Genomic DNA, 15,256 nt, shown 5'->3' with positions numbered 1-15,256 from the left:
ACTGATATTTTCAGAGCTGCATCAAGTTTACATCATTCTTTCCTCATTGGATGAAAGTTATGATGATTATGTATCTTCACTGGAAGTCCTGATCAGAGATAAACTGACATTGACTGACATAACCGGAAGATTGTTAGAAGAAGCAAGAAGATGGCTGGATAGGGACCAACTGAGAACGGTACAACCACAAGAAGAGGATTTGTGTTCAGCTACCTATATTGTTTGGAAATGTTTTTCTTGTGGGGCTAGGGGACATATAGATTGATTCTGTAAGAAGGGAAAATAACAGAATATTAGTAATCACCAGAAGGCCAAGAAGAATTTTAATTTAGCTATGTCTAGCAATTCAACTGTAAACCATGATTTGTGGGTTGTTGATAGTGGAGCATCACAATGCATTACTAAATATAGAAAGAAGTTTGTAAAGATGTCCACGAGTAAGCAACATGCATCATTAGCAAATGGATGGAAGATTAAAGCATCAGGTGAAGGTACTGCATATTGTTCTTGTATAAATGAGCATTTAACTATGTTATATGTACCTAAACTAAAATTTAATTTGTTATCAGTAAGGGCTTTAGTTAATCTTGGTTATGTAGTAACCTTTAAGGGAGATAACTGTATAATAGAGAAAGAGGGTAAAAAGTGTTACTGCTAATTTAGAAAATGATTTATATGTCATACATGACCAGTTGAAGATGGCTAACACAGTTTATAACAATGTTAAGCCACATGATGAATGTATACATTTACTGCATAGATGTCTAGGGCACATTAATTTTAAAATGCTCAAACTATTGAATTGTCAGAGGGAGTAAAATTGAAACCCTGTAGCAAGTATTTAAACTGTAATGCCTGTAGCCAAGAGAAGAGCAAGGTTACTCCAGCAAACAGACTTAATGGGTTTAAGACCAAAGAACCTTTAGAGGCTGTTTTTGCTGACATAATTCGACCTAAGAAACCTAGTTTAGGAGGTGCCTGCTATATTTTGAGTATTATGGATCATTACTCACAATACGGTTTCTGCTATCTTATGAAAAACAAAACAGAAACATTCCAACATTTCTTTAACTGGCTAAGGTTTGCTAAGAGAAAAATGAGAAGTAAACTAATTACTTTAGTTACTGATAATGGGACCGAGTTTGTTAACAAAATATTCCAAACTATGTTGAAATTGGCTGGTGTTGAGCATAAACGTTCTGCACCTTACAGACCACAACATAACTCGTTTGTAAAACGAAGAGGGCAAATATTACAAGCCATGGCTCGCACTATGTTATCTGATTCAGGTTTACCTGAAACACTGTGGGGTGAGGCCATAATGTGTAGTAACCATGTTTTAAACAATGTAGTTAATAAAACAACTGGAGAATTGTCATTCACTCGTTGGCATGGCAGAAAACCAAATTTAAGTTACCTACACACATTTGGAGCTCCAGCATGGGTGCATATTCCCTCACAAGTAAGACTGAAAGGGCAACATAGAGCTAAGAAGTTATTTTTTGTGGGTTATGAGGTCAATCATAGATCATTTAAATTCTGGGATCAAGGCACAGCTCATGTTTATTGTAGTGCTAATGCAAAATTTATTGAGCACGTTGGGTGGAATAAACTGGAACAGGAATCCAGCAATGATATTATTATTGACACCCAAATAATCCCTAAAGATAAAATAAGTAAACCACAAATAGCCATTAAAGAGGAAGAACAAGAGGAAGTAGGAGAACAGGCACAGGAGGAGGTAGAAGAACAGGAGCAGGTGGCACAGGAAAGTCCACCAGTAAGCTCTGTAATATCAAGACATTCAACCTGAGTAACATGACCACCTGATAGATATCAGGCTAGTGTTGTATGCCAAGTGAATACTGTTCCAAGTAACTATAGTGAACTAAAACTGTATCCTGCTAAGGATAAGGCTGCTTGGCAGAAAGCAATGGATAAGGAACTGGAATCATTAAAAAGGTTGGAGGTATATGAAAACGTTAAGTTACCACCAGGTAAACATGCCATAGGATGTAAGTGGATTTATAAACTGAAGACAGGTGTGGATGGGACTGTTACCCATAAAGCCAGGTTAGTAGCACAAGGATTCAATCATTCAGCAAACGACTATGATGAGAGGTGTTTGCACCTAGTCTGAAGGCTACTACAGATGCATTATGCATTGTATTTGGAGCCTAAATATTAACTGAGCTTAACTGCATATGCTGATACAAGTTTTTCTACAGACATAAATACACGAAAATCTACATCGGGTACTGTAGTATTATTGGGAAAAGTATTGATTGGATGGAGGACTATTAGACAGAAACATCTAAGTTTGTCAACAATGGAGGCTGAATTCTCATGTTTATCTTTACTATGTACACATTTAGTTTTGTATAAACAATTATTAATTGATATGGGAATTGATGTAACAGATTCTACTGTAGTTTACGAAGATAACCAATCAGCAATACAGATGGCTTCAAATATTGCTGTTAAGACAAGAACGAAACACACAGATTTAAGATGTTTAAATGTGAGACATTGTGTGCAAAGTAAAATGATTAAGTTGGAATACTGTATGTCAGAAAACAATAAAGCAGATCATTTTACAAAGGCCCAAGGCTCTATAAAACATAAGGCTAGTTGTGAGGATTATGGACTTAGAATGTAAGGTTCTGGAAGTAAAAACCTACATTTACTGTACAGTGTATCTGTGTGCTGTGTGTGTATTATTCAAACACTACTCTCAGATATGTCTCCCCGTATGCGCTCATTCTCCTAACGGGGAATTACCTCGACAGTATTCATCTCTCTTATTTTTTTTAAGCACTCGTTCCTGCATTTTTCGACAACATGCAGTATGCAATATACTTGAGCAGGGGCTGGACTAGAAGACCTCCAAGGTACCTTCCAACTAATTCATTCTATTCTATGTGTCTTTGAATTTTGTGCCTTTCTGCTTCCTTCTTTTCTGTGATTTTTTTTTAAAAAGGAATAGTTTAGTTTACTTTATTGTCATTGCACCTTGTACAACAAAATCAGACACCATCTTCAGTGCACATTGTGGCCATGAAAATAAACACAAACACACATCTTTCACCCCACACACATTGAACTGAAAATCCCTGACACTGCACCAAAACTGCACTATATAGGCAGAATTCAAAAGAGCTACTGCCCTGGGATAGGTAGTCCTCGACTTACAACAGTACGTTTAGTGACTGTTCAAAGTTACAACGGCACTGAACTTATCAACTGCAGTGATTCACTTAATAACTGTGGCAAGAAAGATCATAAAATGGGGTAAAACTCACTAAAGAAATGTCTCACCTAACAACAGACATTTTGGGTTCCATTATGGTTGTAAGTCGGAGTGGTGCAGTGGCCTAGAGGTGGAACTCTCACCTCACGATCAGGAGGCTGTGAGTTCGATCCCAGTTAGAGGCAGATATTTCTCTCTCTGGGCACGATGAGAATTTATGTGCTGAACAAAACTCCGCACTGGCGACAGGAAAGGCATCTGGCCAGTAAAACACTGCCCCCAAAGGAGCAGCTGCCTCAAGGACAGGTAATCCTTGACTTACAATCACAAATGGAGCCCAAAATGTGTGTTGCTAAGTGAGACATTTGTTAAGTGAGTTTGGCCCATTTGATGACTTTCCTCACCACAGTTGCTAAGTGAATCACTGCAATTGTTAAGTTAGTGACACGGTTAAGCGAATCTGGCTTCTCTTCTGATTTTGCTGGTCAGGTGGTCGCAAAAGGGGATCCTGTGACCCTGTGATGCTGCAACCGTCATAAATATGAGACAGTTACCAAGCATCCGAATGCAAATCACATGACCGTAGGGATACTGCAATGGACACACATGCAAAAAATGGTCATATACGTCCCTTTTTTCAGTGCTGTTGTAACTTGGAACAGTCACTAAGGGAACTGTTGCAAGTCGAGGACTACCCGTATTCCATGGCGGGACTAGTCAGTCCTCAACTTACGACCACAATAGAGCCCAACATTTTTCCTGCTAAGCAAGACAGTGGTGAAGGGAATTTTGTCCCATTTTATGACCTTGCTTGCCACAGTTGTTAACTGAATCACTGCTGTTGTTGTTAGTAACACAGTTAAGTGAAACCGTTATAAATATGAGTCAATTACCAGTCATACATTATATTATATATATTATATGATATAAGGCTAGTTTGGAGGGAGGAAGCTAAATGCGATATTGAAGTTTAAAGCTTATTAAACTCAAATAATAAGATGCATTGGAAAGTTTTGCTTTTTTAGAAAGAATGTTGTTTATTTGTTTTTAAAAAGTTTAATACTTTGAGGAAAACAGGAGGGTGAAAGAAAGGCAGAAAAAAAGCCCCCCCCCCTTTCAGTAAGGCCCAAAGATTTTGAAAGAATACAACCAATTTTGTAAATAAAAATGGTGACAGTTCACAGAGATGACTAGGTGCAAATGTTACTATTTCCATAGCAAGGAAGATGAAGCAGGAATGGTTAACTTGATTACTTTATTTCAAGAGGGAAATATGTTCCTCTTTGGATATCACTTTTGGAATTTGTGCTTGTGAAGAAAAATAAATGAATCTGATCTTAGTTTTGTTGTTCAGAAAGATTTGTTATAGAAAGATTTGTTAAAGAAAGTTATAGAAATGGCTAGTTAGACATTAATGTGGAAAAGCAAAAAGTTGAGGCTCGAGTGTGTTTATCTTCTCTTGTGCTAGGAAGGGTTGAAAGTCAATGGCCCCTTTTCTTTCTTTTTCTGTTCCCCACTGTATCTCTCAGGTCCCCTTTCCTGCCCTTCATTTCCTATTTTCTTTTCTTTTGTTGCGTTTTATACAATAAAAAAAGAAGTTTGCAAAAGGGGAATCATGTGAAACTGTCATAAATATGAGTCAGTTGCCAAGCAGCCAAATTTGGATCATGTGACCACATGGGGACGGTTGCAACCATCGTAAGTGTGAAAAATGGTCACAAGAGACTTTTTTTTTTCAGTGCCGTTGTAACTTTGAACGGTCACTAAACCAATAGGTTGTAAGTCGAGGCCTACCTGTAACCATAGAACCTCCAAATGTCATTGAGCTGCCAGCTTTCTTAGGTGGAGGATCAACTGTATTTGTCAGCAGTGATGTTATAATTACTTTTTTTCCTTATTCTGCTGGTTTTAACTACTTATGATGGGGCGTCCATCACTGGAGGTTTTTAAGAAGAGACTGGACACTTGTCAGAGATGGTATAGGTTCTCCTGCTTAAGCAGGGGGCTGGACTAGAAGACCTCCAAGGTCCCTTCCAATTCTATCCTATCCTATTCTCAGATTTAACAGAATTCAAAAGGGTTTGGTTGTAGACCATTTGTGGGAATGCAATGGCTCGCCACCAAAAGTTCTGGGTGCTTCATCACTGGACATTTCTAAGAAAAGACTGGACAGTCACCTGTCTGGAATGGCATTGGTCTCCTGCTTGAGCAGGGGGCTGGACTAGAAGACCTCCAAGGTCCCTTCCAACTCTGTTATTCTATTCTATTCTATTCTATTCTAATTCTATTCTATTCTATTCTATTCTATTCTATTCTATTCTATTCTATTCTATTAATTCTAATTCTAATTCTAATTCTATTCTATTCTCTATTCTACTCTACTCTGTTACCAATGGAACAGCTTGCCTCTAGAAGTTGTTGGTGCTTCATCACTGGAGGCTTTTAAGAAAAGACTGGACAGCCATCTGTCAGAAATTGTATAGGGTTTCCTCTTTGAGCAGGGGGTTGGTCTAGAGGACCTCTAAGGTCCCTCCCAGGAACTGGGCTTGGCTAGTCTAGGGAAGAGAAGGACCAGGGGAGACGGAATAGTATCTTCCAATATTTGAGGTGCTGCCACAGGGAGGAGGAAGGGGCTAATCTATTCTCCGAAGCACCCGATGGCCAGACAAGGAATAATGGATGGAAACTAACCAAGGAGAGATTCAACCTGGAAATAAGGAGGAATTTCCTGACAGAACAATCAACCAATGGAACAGAAGTTGCCTCAGAAGTTGTGGGAGCTTCATCCCTGGAGGCTTTCAAGACGAGACTGGGCTGCTATCTGTCAGAAATGGTGTAAGGTCTCCTGTTTAGGTGGGGGGTGGGACTAGATGATCTACAAGGTCCCTTCCAACTCTAATTATCTGTAAATCTCTATTCTGACTGACTGACAGTTCCCAGAGGCCTCTCTTCCAATTCTCTCTCTCTCTCTCTCCAACCTTGTTCTCAGTTTTCCGTGATTCAGCACAGATTAAGTCAGCCCATGAAAGCCAAAAAGAAAAGTTAGACAGCCACCATTGTGAGTGAGGGACCATGGAATGGGCGCCAGAGCCATTCTCCCCCCACCCCAGGGAAAAGCCAGGCAGGCTCCCGGTTCCACCGTAACTCCCAAAATAGGGAAAGGGCTGCACTAGCAGGGAAACAAATAGCAAACACAGAAGTAAGAGCTCCTGTGCTAAGATGACTGTAAACTGTCACAGAAGTTAGTTAAAATTATTTCTCTTCCTTATCTACCTACCTATCTTCCTTTTTCTTTTCTTTTTTCTTTTCTTTTCTTCTTTTCTTTTCCTCTCCTCTCCCTTTCTTTCTTTCTTTCTTTCTTTCTTTTTCTTTCTCTCTTTCTTTCTCTTTGTTCCTTTCCTTCCTTCCCTTCCTCTTTCCCCTTTCAACTTTCTCCTTCCTTCCCTTCTCTAAGTGAAAACAAATGAGCCAACAAACGCAATTCTAAATCTTCGCATTTAGATTATCTCTGAAGTGAGTCATTCCCCTTGTTGTCTCACAATTTCTCAGGAATGTAAATAGCCCCCACCTCCCTTGTTAACCAAAACTCCAGGTTCAATTGGCCCAAAGCAACAAACGGGGCTGAAGAGATCAGGAATAGTTTCCTTCCAAAATTAGCTTCTTCTCATGATTTCAGGGGGTTCCTTTTGCAATCACAATTCCTGGCAAAACCTTTAGGATGAAAGAACTGGATCGAAGGTGCTACCTCATTTAAATCTTTCACGCCATCCCACAAAAATTGGGAAATTCAGATTAACCAGAATAACTGCATATGTTAATGAATATTCTGGGAAAAATAATATATCTGATGAAGGGAAAGAGATCTATTTTGCTTTTAAAAGTTAGAAAAGGACAATCTGCATTTCAACAGACTTCAGACATGCTGGTCCCATTTTCTGCCTTGTGAAATGGGGAAATCCTGTTTCTACTTTTGTTCTATTTTCTCTACGTATTATCACACATTTCCACTTGACTTCTAACTTTTTGGCTCCAGGTCAGCAGCCGCTAATCTCCCAACTGTTTCTATGCTCCAGCCATCTTGCTTTAACGGCAGTAAATACCAGTTTCATTGGTCCTCAGGTATTTTATTCTTGCTTTTTTATATTGTCATTACAGTAATAGCTACTGTGCAATGCTTGCTTACTGGAGGCTACCACATAAGTTATTTACAATTATTTCTCTGTCATCTGTTTTGAGATCTTTCTTTTTCTTTCTTTTCCTTTCTTTTATCTCTCTTGTTCACTGCCCATCTCTGCAAATGACTTGACTTTCTTTCTCTTTCTTTCTTTTCCTTCCTTCCTATCTTTCTTCCTGCTCCTTTCTTCTTTTCCTTTCTTTCTTCTCTCTCTCTTTCTTGTTCTCTATTCCTATCTCATTTCTGTTTTCTTTATTTTCTCTCTTTTTCTCTTTATGCTATTTGTCTCTTTCTTTCTTTCTCTCTTTCTCTCTCTCTTTCTTTCTTTCTCCTTCTCACACTCTTTGTCTCTCTTTGCCTCTTTGCCTTTGTTTCTTTTTTTCCCTTTCTTTCCCTTCATCTGTTTCTCTTCTTTTCTATCTCACTTTCCCTTTGTTTCTTTCCCTCTCTTTCCTTTATTTCTGATTACCATCAACAACAACAGAAAAACAGTCAGAGACCAACCACAGCTTCCTCTCTCTTCCCTTAGTTACTTGACATAAATATTCCTGCGATACTAAACCAGACAGAGTTTTAAAGAAATCCATCCACTCTCTGGTGCTGTTTTCCAGATTTTGGTCAGAAACTGTCCTTAACTGCCTTTGAAAAAGGGAACCCCGAGATCCTAAACCCCCCTTCTGTCCCTAGCAGCAGGAAGCATAACTAGGGCCAGGTCAGGCAGGGCTGGAAGGGGGGGGGGGTCCGTGTGCTCACCTTTCCAGAAAAACCTGGGTGTGGCTTGAAAGAACAACAGAAACATGATGCGGCTTGTTCTTTCAACTATTCTTTTCCAAGAGAGAAAAATGACTCAAAAGTGCCCAGCAACTTTTCGTGCTTTCGCTTCGAGCTAGTTGGTGGATTTATATGTTTTGTTCACCCACGCCGTCCCACAGGACCCAGCCCTGAAACTACCCCTCCCTCGGCCAAAGGTCTGCCAGGCACTCACCTTTCGAAATCTTTTAATATTTTTTCCCCTGCAAACAGGAATCTGCCAAAGAGATCCCAAGTCTGAGGGCTGGGCTGGTGAGCATGAATTTGAACACAATCAAACGGTTTGCCCATTACAGTTTGCCAACTAAGTTGGCACCTCTAGGCAGAGCCCGGCTTAGCTTGAACCCTGGGTTGGTTTAGAAGGGGAATTGGGGGTCTATGATTTGGATACAAAGCTAGTTTCTCAATATTTTTAAGGAAAACAAAGGTCAGTTGACTCAATACACTAAAACAGACCTCTCCAAACGTGGCAACTTTAAGACATGTGGACTTCAACTCCCAAAATTCTCTGGCTGGAGAATTTTGGGAGTTGAAGTCCACAAGTCTTAAAGTTGCCAAGTTTGGAGAGCTCTGTCTTAGATGGAGACTTTGGGAAAAGTTGCCAGAAAAAGAAGCAACAGCAGAGGATTGTAAAAAGCAATTAAAAGATTTTTTTGGGGGGTGGGGGGGAAATTTAGGTAAGGCACTGGTTTGGGAAGCAAGTAAAGCCTTGAAGTAAACCCAGACTGTTGTAGGGTCTCCTGCCTGAGCTGGGGGCTGTACTAAAAGACCCCTAGGGTCCCTTCCAAACTTATTATTCTATGTGCTTTATTAGAGGTTCATTTTATATGACATACTCGTGAACCCTAAAAAGAAAAGAAGAGTTGAAAGTTTAAGGAGTTTTTCACAATCTTGACCGCTCTAAAGATGGGTGGACTTCAACTCCCAGAATTCATGCCGCTAGCAAAGAATGGCACGGTTGCCAAACAGGGGTTTACAGCATTGTATGAACTCAACCAACTGCCTTCGTTACTTCCTCCTTGGTTAAACAAACCATGGCGTAACTTCAAGCGTAAACCCAGCTTCTCCTTTCAGAAACCAACATTAAAAACAGTAGCCAAGCAGGAGAGTGGGGAAGAGAGAAATCTTGGTCCTTTGAAAAGGAGCCTCCTTCCCCAGTCAAACGGTAGCTGGTGTCGCCCTCGCCCCCCTCCCCAAAAGGAATTATAGGGTCTAGTATAGGGTTGGACTAGATCCTCCAAGGTCCTTTCCAGCTCTATTCTGATTGATTGGGTAACTTTTAAAACCTCCGGGAAAGGGGGTTCCGATCGAGAGAGCCAATGCGGTGGAATAAAAGGCGATAATGGGGGGTTGCAGGCATCGGAGAAACACGGGATGGGGGTTACTCGGCGCTTAGTCACCCCAATTCTCCGCCGTGGTCCCCAATTCTTAGTGGGTTTGTTTTTCCCCACTGGGGAGATCCCGAAGTGAGGGGGATTCCCGCCAGCCCAGCGCTTGAACCCGTGTCTGCCATCCTCCACCCACCCTCGATGCCCCCCTTCCTTACCCCAACCTGCGAAGAAGAGGCACCCCCAGAGCCAGCCGTGCGCCGCCATCACCGCTTCTCTGGCGCTGCCCAGCTGCCGAGGTGCGCAGGTGAGCGCAGGCGGGGCCGCTCATTGGCCGCGCCGCCCGCCCATCACCGCCCCTGCCCAGGTGAGGCCCCCGCCGGCTCCTCCTCCGGCTAGGGAGGCCGGTGTCGTCCTGGAGGGGGCTCTCTAGAGCTGGGGGAAGCGGCCCAACCTTCCCCGGAGGCAGCTGCGAAGGAGCCGGGCTCCTCTGGGCGTCGCTACCCCGGTTGGATTTCGGTCCAAAATTCCCCCGGCCCCGATTGGTGGACGGACGGACGGACGGCGGCTTCTTCTTCTTTTTTTTGGAAAGTTTTATTTGGGTTTTCACAAAAACAAAATACAAATAAAACATCTTTTTTGAAAATAGCATGGTCCCAGGTTATCACTTCTTCATACAGACACCAAACTCAATTTTATGCTCATTTTTATATTCTATTCCATATCTTATTACCGTTTTATATTTTCTACATAGTTTTTCCCCTCTTTTAATTTTCTCAACTTTATTTTAATTATCTCATCTCAATCAAATCATTATATTTATACTTTTGTCTGTCCTGTTTCAATTTCATATTATCTTTTCTTATTAAACAAATTTTTCCCTGTAGTTACCAATTGGAGTATGACACCTTTATATCTTCTAATTTTATCCATTCAAACTCTTATTTAAGCTTCAATGTATACCTTTAAGATTATAGCATTCAATATAATACATAACTTCCAATCGAATTCTGCTTGGTACATTCTTAAAATACACACTATATTCTTAAAAAGAAAAAATTATATATGTAAATAAAGCACACATTCCATTCCAATATAATTCTATCATTAATATTCATTAAAATCTTAACATATTTAACATTTCTTTTCAATTAAATATCATACTTCCTTGGGGACACTTATAAACTTTCCATAGTTAATTCTTTTTTTCCGTATTTCTCACTTATATTTTTATAAATCATTACTAATAATTAAAAATGTTCCCATTTAATTCTCTCAATCATTTTAATTCATTTATTTATTACCAAACATTCAACTACATTACAGTAAATATTTTATCCATCATTTTTATCATATTTTCTAAAATTATTTCTGTTTACAATATAACAATGCTATCTTATGTACCTTTGCAGAATCCCTTTTGCAATTAAATTTTCACCCATTATCTCTAAACAAGCTTATGGTTACAATCCTTATATCTTTTCCCTGTTTCTCCATTTCTTGTTTCTGTCTTTTACAACTTCTTTTCCTTGCCTTCTTCCCCCTCTTCTTCTCCCTCCCCCTTTTACCCGCTCGTCTCTCTACTTCTAACTCTCTCATCTGTAATCCCCCCTTCTGTTGCTTTCTAATATTATACTTATGTTTCAAATTGTTCTTCTTTTTGGTTGTTTTTTCTAGTCTTAAACCTTTCACTCTCTTTCCCCCCTTTTCTTCCCCCCCACCACTTAAAATTATTTGATCATTAAAGATGGCTTCTTCTTTGTCCCAATCTTCTTGTTCTGCAAGCCTTTCTTGTTGTTTCTCATAGTTCCAGATCTCCATTTCTAAGAATTGAAATACGAAGCCAAAAGAACCTCTCCCTTCTTGTGCATCTTCTTTCCATTTTTTAAGTTCTGTTTTCAGTTCTTCTAAGAGTGATACCATTTTAAAAACTTTTAAACAACCACTCGGTTAATTTTAGTCATCCAGATGCAAAAACCAAAAATCACCAAGTAATCCAAATAATCCAAGGCTGTTTCTTTCTGCTTCTTTTTTCCACTTTCTCTTCCTGGGGTTCTATTACTTTGTTACCAAGTTTCAATTAAGATGTATCTTTGAGGAATCTTGTTGAAATTTCACTGTAAGTTCTTTTTAGTTACAGTTCCATTCCTTAGTTCCAGGCAGTCTCCTCCATTTTTTCCAGATCCTGCCCTTTTATTCTTTTTTTCCTTCTTTCCTGCTTTTAAAAACTTTTAAATATCCAGAAATCTTTATTATCCCTTTGACTTTTATTTTCAGCTTAGATGCCTATTAATGTCAAAATGGATTTTTTTCAATTTCTTGCTTAAGTCTCTTAGCTGTCAGTATAAGGAAGGGAAGAAAAAAAAACCTAATCCTTTCCCTTCTCTCTCTCTTTCGCAGCTTCAAAATCTTCTTTGGGAACAATGTTATTTAATTTAAATTCCAGGGTACCTTACGTTGTTGCTTTTGCTGTTTGACTCGGTCAGCCAAAACTTTCTCTTCTTATCTTCCTCCTGCACATTCTTTTCCGGTCAAGTTCTTCTTTGTGGTGGCCATTTCTGACCACCGCTAGAACTGCCTTCAGGAAAGGGAGTAATGGCCAGCTGAGGAGGAGAGATGCGGCTCTCCTCAACCCTGCAGGCAATCTCCCCCTTCTTCACCACCTCTATGGGGTGGCTTAGCCCCAAAACCAGCCGGCTCGGGGCGCTCCAGCGGTGAGCACGGATCGAAGTCTCACAGAGATGAGGCTTCGGTCTGTCACCGAAGAAGTTCAAACCGGAAGTCCGGACGGCGGCTTCTTGATGCTTCCTTTTCCCCCTTCGAACCTTAGAAACGGAGGCTCCGACAGGGGGCTTTAGAGGTTCTGTAGACCAACCCTGATCAAGCAGGAGCCCTTCTACCACCCTTCTCAAATGGCTGTTCAGTTTTCAGTTGTTGAATCATAGAATATCAGGCTTGGGAGGGACCTTGGAGGTCTTCCAGTCCGACCTCCTTGTTAAGGCAGGAGATTTTATTGCATCCAGGAAAAATGGCTGCCCCACCTTTTCTTAAAAACAACCAGTGATGGAGCCTGCCTGCCTGCCTCCCCCCCTCTCAAGCAGGAGACCTATCCCATCCTTTTTAAACCTCCAGTGATGAAGGACCCACAACTTATGATGGCAAGCTGTTCTTACAGGTTAATTGTCCTCAATTGTCAGGAAGTTTCTCCTTAATTACAGGTTGAATCTCTGATTAGTTTCCATCCATTGCTTCTCCTTTGTTTCTTGTCCTGCTCTCTGGTGCCTTGGAGAATAGCTTGACCCCTTCCTCCTCTCTGTGGCAGCCACTCAAATCTTGGAAGGCTGCTATCCTGTCTGCCCTGGTCCTTCTCTTCCCTAGACTAGCCAGGCCCGGTTCCTGCAAACGTTCATCATGTTTTAATACCCAGGTCTTTTATTGTCTTCATCAGAAGTTGTGGGAGCTTCATCACTGGAGACTTTCAAGAAAAGATTGGACTGCCATCTGTCAGAAACGATGCCATCTGTCCTGCTTGGGCAAGGGGGTTGGACTAGATGACCTATAAGGTCCCTTTCAACTCTGTTAATCTGTTAAATCTTTGTTGCTCTTCCCTGCACTCTTTCCAGGGTCTCAATATCTTTGTGTGTGTGTGTGTGTGTCAAAACAGTTCAAAAGGCAGGAGGAAGAACTTTGGCATAATCCAGCCTTGGGGTTGTTGAAATAGGAATGAGAGGCACCTGGCAAGCTTTCAAGGTTCTGTTGGACAATCAAGAGTTTTCTGACACCCTTTCTGTGCCTGTAGCTGCACCAGCTGAGCTTGGTGGATTGGTACATTAACAGAGGGATACAATCAAGATCAAGGGAGGTACTAATACCATTCTGTAAAGCCTGAGTAAGGCCATGCCTGGAGTACTGCATCCAGTTTTGGTCACCACACTATAAAAAAAGAGATTGAGGCTCTAGAAAAAGTGCAGGGAAGAGCAACAAGGATGAATAGAGGGCTGGAAGCTAAAACATACAATGACCGGTTGCAGGAACTGGGCCTGGCTAGTCTAGGGAAGAGAAGGACCAGGGGAGACAGGAGAGCATCTTCCAATATTTGAGGGGCTGCCCCAGAAAGAAAGGGGACAAACTATTTTCTAAAGCACCTGAAGGCCAGACAAGAAGCAATGGATGGAAACTGATCAAGGTAAAAGATTCAACCTGGAAATAAGGAGGAATTTCGTGACAGGGAGAGCAATCAATCCATGGAACAGAAGTTGCCTTCAGAAGTTGTGGGAACTTTATCACTTGAGGCCTTCAAGAAGAGAGCAGACTGCTATCTGTCAGAAATGGTGTTGGGTGGAGGGTTGGACTAGATGACCTCCCAGGTCCCTTCCAATCCTGTTAATCTGTAAAGTGTCTGTAAAGCTGAGGAGACCGCCTGGTGCCCCATACACGATTCTCAGATGCTTCAGCAACGGTGACACAAAGGGAGTGGAGACCGAAGGACTGGATTGTAATTTTAGTATAGATAGAGACCCCTGTGTAATTGACAGACTGGATTTTATCATATATTTTATCTGTTATTTATTCTAGAATTTTTAATTGTATTTACTGAGTGTTTTTATTTGCTCTGGTCTCTGGTCTATGACCGTAAAAAACTGAATTGAATTGACCCGGGTGGGGTTCAAAAGTCCCAGCAAACAATTTGCTGTCCAGTTGCTGGGAGGGTGTGGCCATGGTGGGCGTGGCCTACTGGTACTTCCAGGGGGGGCTGTTTTTTGCCTTCCTGAGGGTCTGGAGGCCTCCCTTGGGCCTCTAGGAGGACGAAAATGGCCTCCTCTGGGCTCCAGAAATCCTACGGCAGCCAGAAACAGGCCTCTTTCCGGACTTCTGGAAGGCCCATTTCCCACCCTCCCAGAACCTCCACGCAGTTACCTGCATCAAAAATGAGCCGGGTGGAGAATCCGGGAGGGGCAGGCTGGGCAGGGCCAGCCTGTTGGTTGAAATACCGGTTCAGCGAACCAGATGAAAACTTAACATTCGGTTCGGCCAAACCAGCCCGAACCGGTCGAATCCCACCCCTGAATTGACTGTGGTCAGCCAGGTGGTATTGGCGAGGTTGGGGTTCGGAGACAAATGAGGGTGTGGCAGTCTCCCTTGATGGGCAGCTTCGCCCCTGAACTGCTGGACTTGTCACAGGGACTTTTTAAAATGTCTGTTGATAATAACTTCATGAGAATAAACTTACAAGAGGAACCTCGGTGGTGCAGTGGTCAGAGTGCACGACTTCCGCTGCCTGCCGGCTGCCTGCAATTGGCAGATCGAATCCCACCAGGCTCAAGGTGTTGACTCAGCCTTCTGTCCTTCCCAGGTCAGTAAAAAGAGGACTCAGATTGTTGGGGGAAAGAGGCTGACCCTGTAAACAGCTTAGAGAGGGCTGTGAAGCAGTATATAAGACTAAGTGCTATTGCTATCTTCCTTCCTTCCTTCTGTCAACTTCAGGCTTGACAGGAAATTGTTTTGGAAGATGGACTTTGTTCTTTTCTTTTTACATGGATTTCATCACTTGGAAACCTGACACCTACCTACCTTCCTTCCTTCCTTCCTTCCTTCCTTCCTTCCTTCCTTCCTTCCTTCCTTCCTTCCTTCCTTCCTTCCTTCCTTCCTCCCTCCCTCCCTCCAGAATGCAGTACTACAGGTTAACTCTGCCAA

General features: G+C 41.6%; 1 protein-coding gene across 1 annotated transcript in view; it reads right to left on the bottom strand.

Annotated features, from left to right (window-relative positions):
• F11R (F11 receptor) overlaps positions 1 to 9,844 on the bottom strand; it is a 33,586-nt gene extending 23,742 nt beyond the window's left edge. The window contains exon 1 of the mRNA XM_026716506.2: positions 9,781 to 9,844. Coding sequence (XP_026572291.2) covers positions 9,781 to 9,829 — 49 coding nt within the window. The 5' untranslated portion in view covers positions 9,830 to 9,844. The remainder of the gene's footprint in view (positions 1 to 9,780) is intronic.
• Positions 9,845 to 15,256: the final 5,412 nt, after the last annotated feature.

Source organism: Pseudonaja textilis, chromosome 16, assembly GCF_049901715.1.
Source record: "Pseudonaja textilis isolate UNSWEBS1 chromosome 16, rPseTex1.2, whole genome shotgun sequence".
Taxonomy (NCBI): Eukaryota; Metazoa; Chordata; class Lepidosauria; order Squamata; family Elapidae; genus Pseudonaja; species Pseudonaja textilis.
The sequence above is the reverse complement of the archived record's forward strand: the minus strand, read 5'-3'. Positions and strand labels throughout refer to the sequence as shown.